Source organism: Lagenorhynchus albirostris, chromosome 21, assembly GCF_949774975.1.
Source record: "Lagenorhynchus albirostris chromosome 21, mLagAlb1.1, whole genome shotgun sequence".
NCBI lineage: Eukaryota > Metazoa > Chordata > Mammalia > Artiodactyla > Delphinidae > Lagenorhynchus > Lagenorhynchus albirostris.
In genome coordinates, this window is record NC_083115.1 from 2236550 (window position 1) to 2251919 (window position 15370).

Below are 15370 nucleotides of genomic sequence, written 5' to 3' on the forward strand. Positions count from 1 at the left end.
GTTTTCTCTTCTAAACATAAATTGGGTCATGGTACACACACCATGATCCAGATGGCCTTTCTTACTTAACTAGATCGCGGGCCTCTTTCCTCATGAGTACGTTTAGACCGACCTCATTTTTACGCTCTGCACCACACTGACAACGTTTCCATGGAATGATGCGTGTATCAGTCGTCTTGCAAATTCTTCCCATTACAAATAATGCTGTAGCGAGTGTTCCTGTGCCTATATCTTTGTGCCTGTGCAAGGGTGCACCTGTGAGCGTGTGTGGGTCACGCCTGTGCGGCCGGGAGAGCTGGGCTCTGGGGCCCACGGGGCTAGGAAGCCTGATGCTTCTCCACCCTCCGTACTTTCACTGGCTGATGGAATGGCCACTTCATGTGCTGGACTGGATAGTAATGAAAAGTTTTTCTATGTTGTAATTCCATGAGTTGACACTTCGAAGAAGAGTTGCATTTCAAAGTCAGTGTCCTTTTAAAAAACTCTGCTATCTAAGTTTTTATTTTATTTTATTTTTAACAGTAGAAAGGGTTGATTTATGCATATGGAGGCCTTCACAGAAAAGACATGAACACGCAAAGCAGCAGTTAGACTTTGGGACTTATATACCATTTTGACAAAGGGTGATCAATTATGGAAAGTGACTAGGAAATACAGGAGGAAACAGAATAGAACGGTTATTTTAGCAAGGTCTGTTTGTGCAGGCTTATCTTGGTATTGGTGCCTTGTTTCCAGTGGTGAGGGTCACTTTGCTCTTCCTGGAACAAGGAAGGCACATTTCTCACAAGAAATTTATGCCCTGCTTTCAGGCACTTACGAAGGGGGCAGCAGACTCTTCCTGTGTCTGCTGTTTCTCAATTTAATCTGACGTTACAAAAGGTTCGTGTGTGTGATCTGAGCGTCATGTCCATTTAAAGCCGGGCTGCTGACTATTGAGAAACCAAAGAGGCAGCTGCCCGCCTTGCTGTGCCTGCTGCAGCCCTGGGCTTGGCGCTGCCCGGGGGCGGGGGCGGGGGCGCTAGGAGGGAAGACGGACCCTTTGTTACCCCTGTTTGTCCACTCAGGAATTTAGATATTGAGATAATACTGTAAATGGGTTTATTCCCAACTTAATATGCCGTTTGTGCCAAGTCGGTCGATTTTTAATAATTAGGTTACTTACTGATTTAACCACATATTTGCAAAGCTGTGTGTCTTAAACACACAGCTTTGTACGCCCTGAAAGCCTAGCACATCTTTTTTGGTTGAGAGTTTTATTAAACACGGAATCCAGGTGGTTCGTTTCAGGTTTGGGGAACGGCAGGTATGTGGACGTGATGCCCAACGTTTGAGAAGTATCCCCTTTATCCCCAGTGCTGGGCCTGGTCCTTCCCATGTGGGCAATTGTGCTCATCTCCTTCGGGGTCGCGCTGCTGTTCGCCCTCTTCGTGTGGCTCTGTGTGTGTCCGTGGATGCGGAGAAAGATAGCAGGTAAGGGCTTTGCCGTTCTTCTGATCTGCAAGAGTGCTCTGACTGCTGAGCCCTCGCTGTCGTCCACGGTGATCCTGACTGACAGAGGGACGCACACCGAGATCAGGCCAGTCCTCGGCTTGTGGCTCCTGACGGCTTTCTGGCTCAAACTTTTCCTTGGTAACTTGGGACCCAGGTGACAGTGAGGTCCTAGTTGCCATGGCTAATGGAAGGTAACTGCCTGCTGAGAAACATGAGATTATACAGATCAACACCACAGTCAGGTAGCACTTCCCTCCCTCAAGAATGGCTAAAGGTAGAAAGACTAGATTACAAGTGTGATAACTGGAATTCTCATATATTTATGGTGAAATAAAAACTGGTACAGCCATGGGGGAAGTTAGTTGAGCAGTTTCCTGTAAGCTTAGGCAAACATTTACCATGTGGCCCATTAATTCCACTCTTAGGTATTTATCCAAGAGAAATAAAAAGACTTGTACACAAATTGGTCAGTCATACTAGGCAAAAAACGGAAACAACCCGCATGCTCATTAACAAGCGAACGGATAACCAAATTATGGTCTATTCATACAATAGAAGACGAATTAGCAGTGAAGAGGAGAAGTACCGGGAGAAGCCAGACACAAAGGAGTACATACTGCATGATTCCGGTAATCCACAGCGGGAGAAACCACTGGTTGCTGGAGACCGACTGCAAAGGGGCACAAGGGACAAGAGGGAACTTTAGGGACAGGAGGGGACTTTGCAGGGACAGGAGGGGACTTTGCAGGGACAGGAGGGGAACTCTGTAGGGACAGGAGGGAGCTTTGCAGGGACAGGAGGGAGCTTTGTAGGAACAGGAGGGAACTTTCCAGGGACAGGAGGGGACTTTGCAGGGACAGGAGGGGACTTTGCAGGGACAGGAGGGGAACTCTGTAGGGACAGGAGGGAGCTTTGCAGGGACAGGAGGGAGCTTTGTAGGAACAGGAGGGAACTTTCCAGGGACAGGAGGGGACTTTCCAGGGACAGGAGGGAACTCTAGGGACAGGAGGGGACTTTGCGGGGACAGGAGGGAGCTTTGCAGGGACAGGAGGGAGCTTTGTAGGAACAGGAGGGAACTTTCCAGGGACAGGAGGGAACTCTAGGGACAGGAGGGGACTTTGCAGGGACAGGAGGGAACTCTAGGAACAGGATGGAGCTTTGCAGGGACAGGAGGGAACTTTAGGGACAGGAGGCACTTTGCAGGACTCTGTTAATTGGGGAGTAGTTACAGGCTGTAGTCATTTGTCACGGGTCATCTACCTGTACATTTAAAATGTATACATTTCACTGTATGGAAATTATACCTCAATGAAAGCAATTAAAAAAAAAAAGACTGTGGCTTAGAAAATTGCAGGAGGTATTTTCCTGTCAGTGGCAACATGATTGAATTCCAAGTCTGGAGGCCACACAGAGCCTTTTACAGGGCTCTCAAAAGAAAAGAAGTATTTAATTTTGGCCTCAGAGTGTACCTTACAATCGCACGTTCATACGGATATATCTGAATTTGAGAAACCCATATTTCAAAGAACAAAACAAATGAGGAGACATACCATGCTCATGAACGCAAAGACTCAATACCGGAAAACGTCAGTTTGTCTCAAATCAATCTATACATTTAACACAATTTAAATAAAAATCCCAGCAGGATATTTTGTAGATTTAGACAAGTCACTTTAAAAATTTATATGGAAAGGGAAAGGAACTGGAATAGCCAAAGCAATTTTGGAAAAGAGTAAATTTGAAAGACCTGTACTGCTTGGCTTTAAGAGCTACTATAAAGCTACAGGAAAGTGTGGAATTGGTGAAGAGACATCTAGATTAACAGAACAGAGTAGAGTCCAGAAACAGAGCCGCAAATATATATGGGCAAATGATTTTTGACAAAATACAAAGTCGGTTCAATGGAGGAAGAATAGTCCTTACAATAAATGGTATTGAACAGTTGGATATTGAATGCGAAAAAGAGAACCTTGACCTAAGCCTTACACCTTGTAAAAATTAACTCAAGATGCATCATAGATAAAAATGTAAAACAGAAAACTATAAAACTTTTAGGACAAAAAAGGGAAAACTTTGGAGACCATTGGTAAAGCAAAGAGTTTTTAGATATGATACCAAAAACAGTTCATAAAAGAAGTGGGTAAATCGCACTTCATCAAAGTTAGAAACTATTGCTCTGTGAGAAACACTATTAAGAGAATTTAAAAAGACAAGTTACAGACTGAGCAGCAGCTGGAATGCTCGTGTACTCCTGGTGGGAATGCAAAATGGTGCAGCCTCTCAGGAAAGCAGTTTGGCTGTTTCTTATAAGGTTAAATATACACTTACCCATTCCTAGGTACTTACCCTAGAGAAATGCAAATTTAAATTCACACAAAAGCCTGGCTATGAATGTTTATGGCAACTTTATTTGCCATCACCAAAAACTAGAAACAGCACGGATTATCCACAGAATGAATAAACAAGCACGTATTTATGTAAATAAATACACCCATGTATTAGAACACTACTTGGCAGTGAAGAAGACTGAGCTACTGAAACCTGCAACAACTTGGATGAACCTCAGATGCACTAATCATGCCAGGTCAGAGAAGCCAGCCTCAGAAGCTCATGTCTTATGGTTCCGTTTATATGACATGTGGAAAAGACAAAACTGTAGGGCCAGAGAGCAGATCAGCGGTTGTCACAGGCTAGGGGTGGGCAGAGGGGCTGACTGCCAGGGAGGCTTTAGGGGCTGAGGGAACCCTTCCCTATCCTGATTGTGGACTGTCTGTAGGAATCTAGACATTTGTTAGACTCAAGGTTCTACACACACAGACAGAGCCAATTTACTGCATGTAGATTTAAAAACTAATAATAAAAAAACGGCATGAATACATACAACTTGAAACTAAGTAGTGAAGCCAGATTGATAACCAGCTGCTGCTCCGTCTCCTGTGTAGCCGTTCCCACTCCAAGCTGAGAAGGAGCCCACCTTAAACATCCTGCTTGGCTGACTTAACCCCATGGGAAGTGATAAACTAGACTTAAATGCTCTGATGTCTAAAGGCTTTTTCTAATAGCTGAACCTTAATGTGAAATGGGCCATAAAATCTTTTCTTCCACATTTAGGCTATAATGTTACTGCAGGAAACTGACATCACTACCCATACTGGCTTCCCAGGAGATTTTTTGGTCAATGCCATGTATTTTGACATTTCAGTATATATATATCTTTTTCTATTAATTTAAGTACAGACTGTGGTTAAGGGCGTGGACAGAGAGTAAACCGACTGCATTTTGCTACCTATGTGACCTTCGGCAAATGACTTAATCTCTCTGGGCCTCAGTTTGCTGTTTATAAAGGAGAGAAAATAATAATACCTGTTTCATGTGTTAACAGGTTTTTTTGGGAAATCCCTGGAGGTCCAGTGGTTAGGACTCCGCGCTTCCACTGCAGGGGGGCACGGGTTCAATCCCTGGTTGGGGAACTGAGATACCACAAGCTGTGCAGTGAGGCCAAAAAAAAAAAAAAAGTGTTTTTTAAAAATTGTTATTATAATCTTTACAAATATTATCTTTTCTCATCTAGATTGTAAGCAACTTGAGGTCAGAGATCTCTATGCACACTTTTTTGTTCCTTGCAGTACATAACAAATTTAGTTTTTAAAAAATCTATCTTGTATCTGACTATCTAGGTAAGTATAGAAATAGAGGTGATGCTGAGTGTGTTCAGCAGAGGAACCGAGAATGTCTCCATTTCAGTTGGGTAGGTAAGAGCTTAGACATCCGCTCAGGTGAGGAAACAAGGTCATAAGTCACCAGCACCACACACCAGATTTGATTAAAAAGAATGCTCTCGGGCTTCCCTGGTGGCGCAATGGTTGAGAGTCTGCCTGCCGATGCAGGGGACACAGGTTCGTGTCCTGGTCCGGGAGGATCCCACATGCCGCGGAGCGGCTGGACCCGTGAGCCATGGCCGCTGAGCCTGCGTGTCCGGAGCCTGTGCTCCACAGCGGGAGAGGCCACAACAGTGAGAGGCCCGTGTACTGCAAAAAAAAAAAAAAAAAAAAGGAACAGAGAGATTCTGCTTACTTTTAGAAATCCTTTACTTTCAAAAGAAACCAGGGATTTTTGAAAAGCAGTTTAAAGCTGGAGAGCATTCTTTTTTTTTTTTTTTTTGCGGTACACGGGCCTCTCACTGTTGTGGCCTCTCCCGTTGCGGAGCACAGGCTCCGGACACGCAGGCTCAGCGGCCATGGCTCACGGGCCCAGCCGCTCCGCAGCATGTGGGATCCTCCCAGGCCAGGGCACGAACCCGTGTCCCCTGCATCGGCAGGCGGACTCTCAACCACTGCGCCACCAGGGAAGCCCTCTCTGTTCCTTTTGAGGAAAATGATTTACTTGTTTCCGAAGATTTGGTGGCCTGAAGAAATCTGAGAGCAGTCATTTACTGAACAGAAGAAAACCAAGCAGACTATAACAGTATCTTTGAAGACAAAAAGGATAAACATTTCAGGGATTCTGAGGTTAGTTTAAGAAAATAGAAGGCCAGTCTAGATGGTTGTAGTATTTACAGAATGTTTACCTTGGGAATCAATCTAATCCTGTCTTTTTTGTTGGTCTTGGATGAGATAACTCAGGCCTAAGCCTCCATCTTTCCCTCCATAGCTGAGTTTTCTAGCCTGTGTTTCCCAGATGATTGAACTCTCCACTTTATTTTGTCTAACTTTTTTCTTCATTCCCAAAGTAAGTACATAACAAGATAAATATTTATTTTTATATTCATTTGTCGGTAACAAGAATTCTCTGACAAAATTTTCAGTTATGCCTCTATTTTCTTTAGGCAAATTACAAAAAGAAAGTGCTTTATCGCGAGTCTCTGATGAAAGCCTCAACAAAATTCAGGAAGCGGAGTCCCCAGTATTTAAAGAGCTACCGGGTGCCAGGGCTCATGACGACAGCACCGTCCCCCTTACCGGGTCGGCCGCGGAGCCGTCCGGGACCTCAGAAAGCACGACAGGGGGACACCACCCCCGCGTACCATACGGTAAGACCCCCGGGGGCTGAGGTGGCGCTGGGCCTGCCGGCCTGCGTGTGGCACTGAGCCTCCAGTGCACACAAGTGTCCCCCGGTTTCTGCTTTGAGAAAACCCAGGCGCTAAAGAGGCCTCAGGGACCAGGCAGTCGCAGAGCAGGCTTACTCGTGTCCTGTGATTTTCCTCCAAGAGCCATTTACCTACAGTCTCCCAGCGGCACCCAGACCCCCCGTACCACCCCTCTGAGTGCCTCACCTGCATCTTCCACGTGCAGTCACCTAACTGCTGGAGATTGGAAGGTCGGTTTATCCAGCTTAATACAAACACCTTCCTCCTGGAAGACGCAGAGCAAAAGCTGACATTGGAACGGGAGGGGGTCCCACTAGAGAATCACAGAAACCATCAGGACCATCTTGGGGGGGCGGTCCTTTGTCCCATAGCATCTCTGGACAGTGATGGGCAGGCACCAGCGTCTGCCTGGCCCACCTCCCTGCAGGGGCACTGGTACCGATTTCCAGGCTGCGTTTGGGACTTGGCCAAAGAAGGCAAACAAACTGCCCACTGATCTGACAGATCCGCCTTTGACTGCCCAGACTGGCCTCTTTTTAAAAAATTGAAGTATAGTTGATTTACAGTGTTGTGTTAATTTCTGCTCTACAGCAAAGTGACTCAGTTATACATATATATACATTCTTTTTTTAAAATATTCTTTTCCATTATGGTTTATCACAGGATATTGAATATAGTTCCCTGTGCTATACAGTAGGACCTCGTTGCTTATCCATTCTCTATGTAATAGCTTACATCTGCTAATCCCAGCCTCCCACTCCAACCCTCCCCCAGCCCCTCCCCCTTGGCAACCACCAGTCTGTTCTCTATGTCTGTGATTCTGTTTCTGTTTCATAGATGAGTCCATTTGTGTCACATTTTTAAGGAGCACCTACAGCGTGTATCTCACAGGGGTCTGGGTTGGGTCCCTCTTATATGAAGTTTTTTGTAAAATGAGCTCCTTACAGGGAATCCTCCTTTTACTGGTTCCTAGAAAAGGAGAGAATGCTACCGCAATTTCTGGAAGACGCATTTTAAGAGACCGTAACATCATTTTTTAACTACCATATTAGTTTTACTTACCCTTTGTTGTATGTTTCCAAGTTTCCCTTTTTATTTGAACCATACTGCAGGGCCTTCATAGTCAAGTTAGAAAATGGAGCACGTGGGAAAAAGCAAAAGCACCCGCCACCCCGCCTTCCCCAGATGACCTCGGCTCTCAGTCTGTCCCCTTGTCCCCCTGCAGGCCGGGCGCTGTCCATGACACACGGCGCCAAGTCGCCCGTGTCTAACGGGACCTTCGGCTTCGACGGCCCAGCGCGCGGCGACGGCCACGTGTATCACACGGTGCACAAAGACTCGGGTCTCTACAAGGACCTGCTGCACCGCATCCGCGACGAGCGGCCGGCACCAGACGGGGCCCCGCGGCTGCTGCGGCGCAACAACAGCTACACGTGCTACACGGCGGCCATCTGCGGGCTGCCCGGCCTGGCCACGCGCCGCGGTGACGCGCCCGCACCCGAGGACAGCGAGAAGCTGGTGGCCGACGCCGTGGCCTACTCCCGCCGGCGGCTGCGCTATGACAGCTACTCCAGCTACTGCAACGCCGTGGCCGAGGCCGAGATCGAGGCCGAGGAGGGCGGCGTGGAGGTGCGCCTGGCCACCCCGCTGGCCGAGCCCGAGCCGCCACGCGATGACGCGGCGGACGACGAGAAGGAGGAGAAGGACTCGGCCGAGGTCCACCTGCTCTTCCACTTCCTGCAGGTCCTCACCGCCTGCTTCGGCTCCTTCGCGCACGGCGGCAACGACGTGAGGTCAGTGCCCAGGGCGCGCGGGCGGGGCGGGGGGAGGCGCACGGCAGACACACGGCCACCCTGGAACCTTGCGGGTCTGCACTGACCGGGTCCACCGACATGGGCTTTTCCCCCACGAGTGTAGCATCCGCATCTTCACTGCACGGATCTTTAAATGAACTAGGTGTGGGGGAAGGTTTGTGTTGGATCGGAGATCACAACACGCGGAATCAGAAGACGTGGGGTTTGAGCCCTGACTCTGCCCACGCCGTTCCAGCTTTCTGCCCTGCCTGAGTCATTCATCAGTTCCTTCTGGTTTTGAGTCAGAGAGAGCAGTACCCGGATTTCCGCCGAGTTGTTCAAGGGTCACCTGTGAATAAGTAGCTCCTGTAGTGTGCCAGACGGTGACACGCGTTAAAGGGAAGAGAAGAGTAGAAAGGGGTGTGGGACCCCTGGAGGGCTGCCGTGTTGGACGGCTGCTCAGGTCAGGAGGGCTCACCGAGTGACACCTGCAGGGGCTGAGGGCGCAGCCGTGTGCTCGTCTGTAGGAGAACATTCCGGAAGAGGGGACAGCAGATGCGAGGGCCCGAGGTAGGACATGCCTTGGGGGTGGGGGTGGGGTTCCGGGAAGAGCCACAAGCAAGGGCGTGGAGACGCTCAGGTCGGCGGGTCGTGGAAGCCCCGAATGTGTAGTCTCTACCCCCCTCTCACTGGCTGGGCAGCTCCGGACCAGTCACTGAATTTCCCAAAGCCTCAGTGTCCCAATCTGTGAAGTGGGAGTAAAGCTAGTACCAACCACATGGGATTTCTGTGAAGATTAAGTGAGTTGCTTTATATAACAAGCTCAAGACAGTGCTCTCCCATAATCAATATCCCTACATTTTCACTCTTACTATTATTATAGTTATCACACAGGCTAATGTTTCTGTCCAAATCAGGAAAACATGCCGTTGTTGCTTTTGTGTTTTTGCTCAGTTATATGACTCTGTTTTACACTGTCTACCCACGTGCACCAGCGTTTCTGTTCTTTTTAAAAGAAGTCTTTGTGCCAGAGGAGAGGCCTGGACATCTTATGTTCTGCTCAGTGTCGTCTAGGGGTCGCCATGTTATTTAATTGGGGGCACCATGTTCTGTCTCCTCTTAATAATTTTTTTTCTGCCCTCCCCCAGCAGCCCACTTCCTCCTCTTTATCCACAAATTCTTTATTGAAAGCCTGGTACTGTCAAAGTGTTATGAATTGGGTCCCTGTCCTTTAGGAGTTTAAATTCCAGTTAAGGAGACAAGAAAGACATACACGTAGAAAAGTAACAGAACACCTCAAAACAGCATTTAAAGGCCAGAGGAAGAGTCTAGGTGGCAGCTGCTATAGGTGACCAGAGTTTAGAGCAACTGTTTGCAGTTTGGGGGCTGCTTTTGAGGCTTTTGAGCAGGGATGGGGTCTGATGAAAGCAAGGTTTTAGAAATAATAGTGTGATGTGAAGAGGGGGCTTCTGTTCGTTCAGGAAGAAGTTACCAAGTCTGTACCAGGGCTCAGAGCTGAACCACTTGTAACTTACCCTAACCCTCCTCAGAGCAGTCCTTTGCAGTCCTAAGTGGTATCCTTCAAAGACAGGGAATCTGAAGCTCAGAAATGTGCCTTTCTTGCCCAGAGTCACACAGCTGGAGAGAAGCGGGCTTGGGAGCTCTTGGCTCTTCGTGACTCAGTCTGCAGAGTGGAGGGTGGGCTGAGAGCTACAGAGGCTGTTGAAAGCCCATAGGGAGCCTGGAAGTTGTCACTCTACCCTAACAACAGGAGAAAACCGAATGGACTGAAAAATCAACAACTCTTCTTGGATCCAGAAAGGAGAGGAGGACACAGGACAAACCACTGCCCCCAAGACTGGAGGGACAGACAGTCCTGGAAGAGTGACTCAGGAGTGGAAGCTGCCATGGAACCAGGGAAACCTGGACTGGAATGATGGACCCTGGAGGTTCAGGGGGGACAAGTAGAGAGTTAGAGGCTCCAGGGGACCCGTGGTCGGGGGACCCCATGATATTGTGAGTTTTACGTCCAAGAGCTGTACCAGGTCCTCACAGTGAATATCAGGGAAGAGAAATCCCCTCCTGCTCCTGTCGGGGGAGGGAAAGCATTTGACAGAAGAGAGCAACTGTGTGCTTAACCAGGCCCGCTCCCAGGGGAAACCAGGTCACCAGAGCCCAGCCTGCAGGGGGATTACCACAGCCTAACTGACCTGGGGAGGGGAAATACACTCCAGACTTCCCTCGCCTTCCGCTTGGGCGAAGGGAAGCACCCACCTCGAGCCATCCTGTCCCACTTAAGGGGGAAGCAGAAACTGAGAAACACTTGTGAAGTTCACAGTCCAGAGGGACAGGCTCACTGAGAGACCGAGACCTCATCAAGGGACTACAGAAGGCTTCTCCATCCCCAGACCTCCCACCACATCACTAAAGGCCTATTTACAGCAGTTCCTTCTACCCAGGAGATCATGTCTGGTTATCAAGAAAAATTTACAAGGCATACCAAAAGGCAAAAAACACAATTTGAAGAGACAGAGCAAAATTCAGAACCAGACATGGCTGGGATGTTGGAATTATCAGATGAGGAATTGAAAACAGCTACGATTCATAGGCTGAGGTCTCTGATGGATAAAGTAGGCATCCATTAGGTGAGCAAGGTAAGCAGAGAGAAGGAAATCCTAAGAAAGAACCAAAAAGAACACTGGAGATCAAAACACTGTAACAGGGCTTCCCTGGTGGTGCAGTGGTTGAGAGTCCACCTGCCGATGCAGGGGACACGGGTTCGTGCCCCGGTCCGGGAAGATCCCACATGCCGCGGAGCAGCTGGGCCCGTGAGCCATGGCCGCGGAGCCTGCGCGTCCGGGGCCTGTGCTCCGCAACGGGAGAGGCCCGCGTACCGCAAAAACAAAAACAAAAAACAACACACTTCTAAATAACACTTGGATCAAAGAAGGAATATCAAGAGGAATTTTCAAATATTTGAACTAAATGAAAATGAAAGCACATCAAAATTTGTGGGAAGCAGCAAAAACAGTGCTTAGAAGAAAATTGAATTGAATTGCTGCACACGGACTTTCTCTAGTTGGGGCGAGCGGGGGCTACTCCCGTTGCAGTAAACGGGCTTCTCATTACGGTGGCTTCTCTTGTTGCAGAGCATGGGCTCTAGGCATGTGGGCTTCAGTAGTTGCAGCACGCGGGCTTCAGTAGTTGTGGCTCGTGGGCTCTAGAGTGCAGGCTCAGGAGTTGTGGTGCGTGGGCTTAGTTGCTCCGTCGCATGTGGGATCTTCCTGGACCAGGGATCGAACCTGTGTCCCCTGCGTTGGCAGGTGGATCAACAAACTATTAGCAAATTGAATCCAACAATGTATAATGAGAATTATCCAGCATGACCAAGTGAGCTTTCTCTGAGGTATGCAAGACTGGTTCAAATTGCATTGAATTCATATATTAGGAAAGAAGGAAGATATAAAATCAGTAAATAATAAATAATAATAAAATCAATCTAAGTTTCCAGCCTAGAAAAATAGGAAAAGAAGAGCAAATTAAATCCAAGGTAAGCAGAAGTAAACAAATAATAAGAATTAGAGCAGAAATAAATGAAATTGAAGTCAGGAAACTAATAGAGAAAATCAATGAAACAAAAAGCTGATTCTTTGAAAATATTAATGAAGTTGATAAGCTTCTAGCCAGGCTAACTCAGAGAAAAAGAGAGAACACAAATTACTAATATCAGAAAGGGAAGAGGGACATCACTATAGATCCTATGGACATTAAAAGGATAATACTACAAAATACTATAAAAGGAATACTATGAATAACCAATTTGATAACCTAGGTGAAATGGACCAATTCGTTGAAAGACAGAACTGCCCAAACTCACACAAGAAGAAATAGACTATCTGATGGGCCTATATCTATTAAGGACATTGAATCAATAATTAATAACCTTTCAAAACAGAAAGCACCAGGCCCAGATAGGTTCACTGATGAATTCTGCCAAATATCTAAGGAAGAAATTATACTTGTCTACAAATTTCTTTCAGAGGATAGAAGCAAAAGGAATACTTCCTAACTCATTCTGTAAGGCCAGCATTACCCTAGTACCAAAACCAGTGAAAGACATTATAAGAAAACTATAGACCTGTGTTTCTTATGAACTTCGCTGAAGAAAAAACTCAACAAACGATTAGCAAATTGAATCCAACAATGTATAAAGAGAATTATGCAGCATGACCAATGAGCTTTCTCTGAGGTATGCAAGACTGGTTCAACATTCGAAAATTAGTTAATGTAATCCATCATGTCAATAGGCTAAAAAGAAAAAGTCACATGATCATATCAATAGATGCAGAAGAAAGCATTTAACAAAATCCAATACCTATTCGTGATAAAAACTCTTAGTAAACTAGGAATAGAGGGGAACTCCTCAACTTGATAAAAAATACAAAAAAACTACAGCTAATATCATACTTAATGGTGAGAAACTCAAAGCTTTTCCACTAAGATCAGGAACAAGGCATAGATGTCCCCTTTCAGCACTGCTTTTCAAAACTGTACTGAAAGTTCTAGCTAATGCACTAGGACAAGAAAGGGAGATAAACGTATACAGATTAGGAAAGAAGAAATAAAACTGTCTTTGTTTGAAGATGACATGACCATCCATGTAGAAAATCTGAAAGAACTGACCAAAAAAAAAAAAAAACTCCTGGAACTAATAAGCAATTATAACAAGGACGCAGGATACAGGTTAATATACAAAAATCAATCACTTCCTACATATTAGCAGAGAACAGGTGGAGTTTGAAATTCAGAAACACAATAGTACCATGTACACTGGCACCTTGAAATACTTAGGGATACATCTAACAAAATGTGTACAGGATCTATATGCGGAAAACTGTAAAACTGATGGATGAAATCAAAGAATGGAATAAATGGAGAGATCTTCCATGTTCAAGGATAAGAAGAATCAACATTGCCAAGATGTCCGTTCTTCACATCTTGATCTATAGATTCAATGCAATCCCAATCAAAACCTCAGAAAGTTATTTTGTGGATACTGATAAACTGATTCTAAAGTTTATATGGAGAGGCCAAAAAACCAGAATAGCCAATGCAAAATTGAAGGAGAACAAACTTGAAGGACTGATACTACCCGAATTCAAGCTTGCTAGTAAAGCTGCAGTAACAAGACAGTATGGTATTGGTGAAAGAACAGACAGATAAATCAATGAAACAGAATAGAGAGCCCAGAAATAGACCCACATAAATATGACAGTCAACTGATCTGACAACACCAAGTGCTGGCAAGGATGTGAAGAAACAGGAACTCTCATTCATTTCTGGTGAGAATACAAAATGGTACAGCTGCTTTGGAAGACAGTGGGACAGTTTCTTACAAAACTAAGCATACTCTTATTGTACCATCCAGTAGTCGTGCTCCTTATTTATCCTGATAAGTTTATATCCACACAAAAACCTGTACATGGATGTTTATAGCAGCTTTATGCAAAATTGCCAAAACATAGCAACCAAGATGTCCTTCAGTAGGTGGATTGATAAAAACTGGTACATTTACACAATGCTATTCAGCACTAAAATGAGTTATCAAGCCATGAAATTACATGCAGGAACCTTAAATGCATATTACTGAATGAAAGAAGCCAATATGAAAAGCTGCATACTGTATGATTCCAACTATATGACTTTCTGGAAAAGGCAAAACTATGGAGACAGAAGATCCGGGGTTGGGGTGGGAAGGAGGGATGAATAGGTAGAGCACAGAGGATTTTTAGGGCAGTGAAAATTCTCTGTATGATACCCTAATGATGGATACATGTCATTTATTATACATGTGTCTAAACCCATAGAATGTACACCACCAAGAGTGAATGCTACTGTAAACGATGGGCTTCAGATGATTCTGATGTGTCAGTATGGGTTCATCGGTTGTAACAAATGTTCCACTCTCGTGGGGATGTTGATGATGGGAGGCTATGCATGTGTGGACCAGAGGGTATATGGGAAACCTCTGTACCTTCCCCTCAGTTTTGCTATGAATCTTCAACTGCTCTAAAGAAATAAAGTCTTAATTTAAAAAAGAAAAAAAGCTGTGGCACCCCCCAGGAAAGTCAGTGCCTGCCTGCCAAGGGCCTGAGTGATGAGAGGGGGCCTGGGGGAGGGGTGAGCACCTGAGTGAGTCCTCAGCTCACATCCCAGTTCTGCTTCCTGCTAGGGACATGACTTTGGCATCAGTTTTCTCATCAGTAAAATGGGAGTGACAATAGCCAGTTTAAGGGGTGGGCCTGAGAACTAATGATTAGCAATAATGTTTGTGATCCCATAGTGGGGAGCCTGGCACAGCTGCCCCAAATTGGTAGCTAATGTTAGTAGCTGTGCTGGCAGTGAAAATGGAAAGAAATAGAGAAAGAAAGGAAGAAAAAAAAGAATTTGTATCCACTTCTTGTGATTTTTCAGTACTTTAAAAAAATTAGGGACTTCCCCGGTGGTGCAGTGGTTAAGAATCCGCCTGCCAATGCAGGGGACATGGGTTCGATCCCTGGTCCGGGAAGATCCCACATGCCGCAGAGCAACTAAGCCCTTGCACCACAACTACTGAGCCTGTGTTCTAGAGCCCGTGAGCCACAACTACTGAGCCTATGTGCCACGACTACTGAAGCCTGTGTGCCCTAGAGCCCACATGCCACAACTACTGAAGCCTGCGTGCTCTAGGGCCCGCGTGCCGCAACTTCTGAGCCTGTGCTGCAACTACTGAAGCCCATGCGCCTAGAGCCCATGCTCCGCAACAAGGAAAGCCACCGCAATGAGAAGCCCACACACTGCAGCAAAGAGTAGCCCCCACTCACCGCAACTAGGGAAAACCCGTGCACAGCAACAAAGACCCATCACAGCCAGAAAAAAAAAAATTAACAAATCACACAACCATTAAGATGGCTACTCTAAAAACAAAATAAGTGTTGGCAAGGATGTGAGAAATTGGAAC

The 15370-nt window shown here is 46.2% G+C and overlaps 1 protein-coding gene across 7 annotated transcripts in view; it reads left to right on the forward strand.

Moving 5' to 3' along the window:
* The window catches only part of SLC20A2 (solute carrier family 20 member 2), a 104634-nt gene that overhangs the window by 74726 nt on the left and 14538 nt on the right, over window positions 1–15370 (forward strand). For all 7 annotated transcript variants that reach the window (XM_060136597.1, XM_060136602.1, XM_060136598.1 and 4 more), the window contains 3 exons: window positions 1354–1470; window positions 6317–6520; window positions 7803–8370. In XM_060136597.1, the coding sequence (XP_059992580.1) occupies window positions 1354–1470; window positions 6317–6520; window positions 7803–8370 (889 nt within the window). The remainder of the gene's footprint in view (window positions 1–1353; window positions 1471–6316; window positions 6521–7802; window positions 8371–15370) is intronic.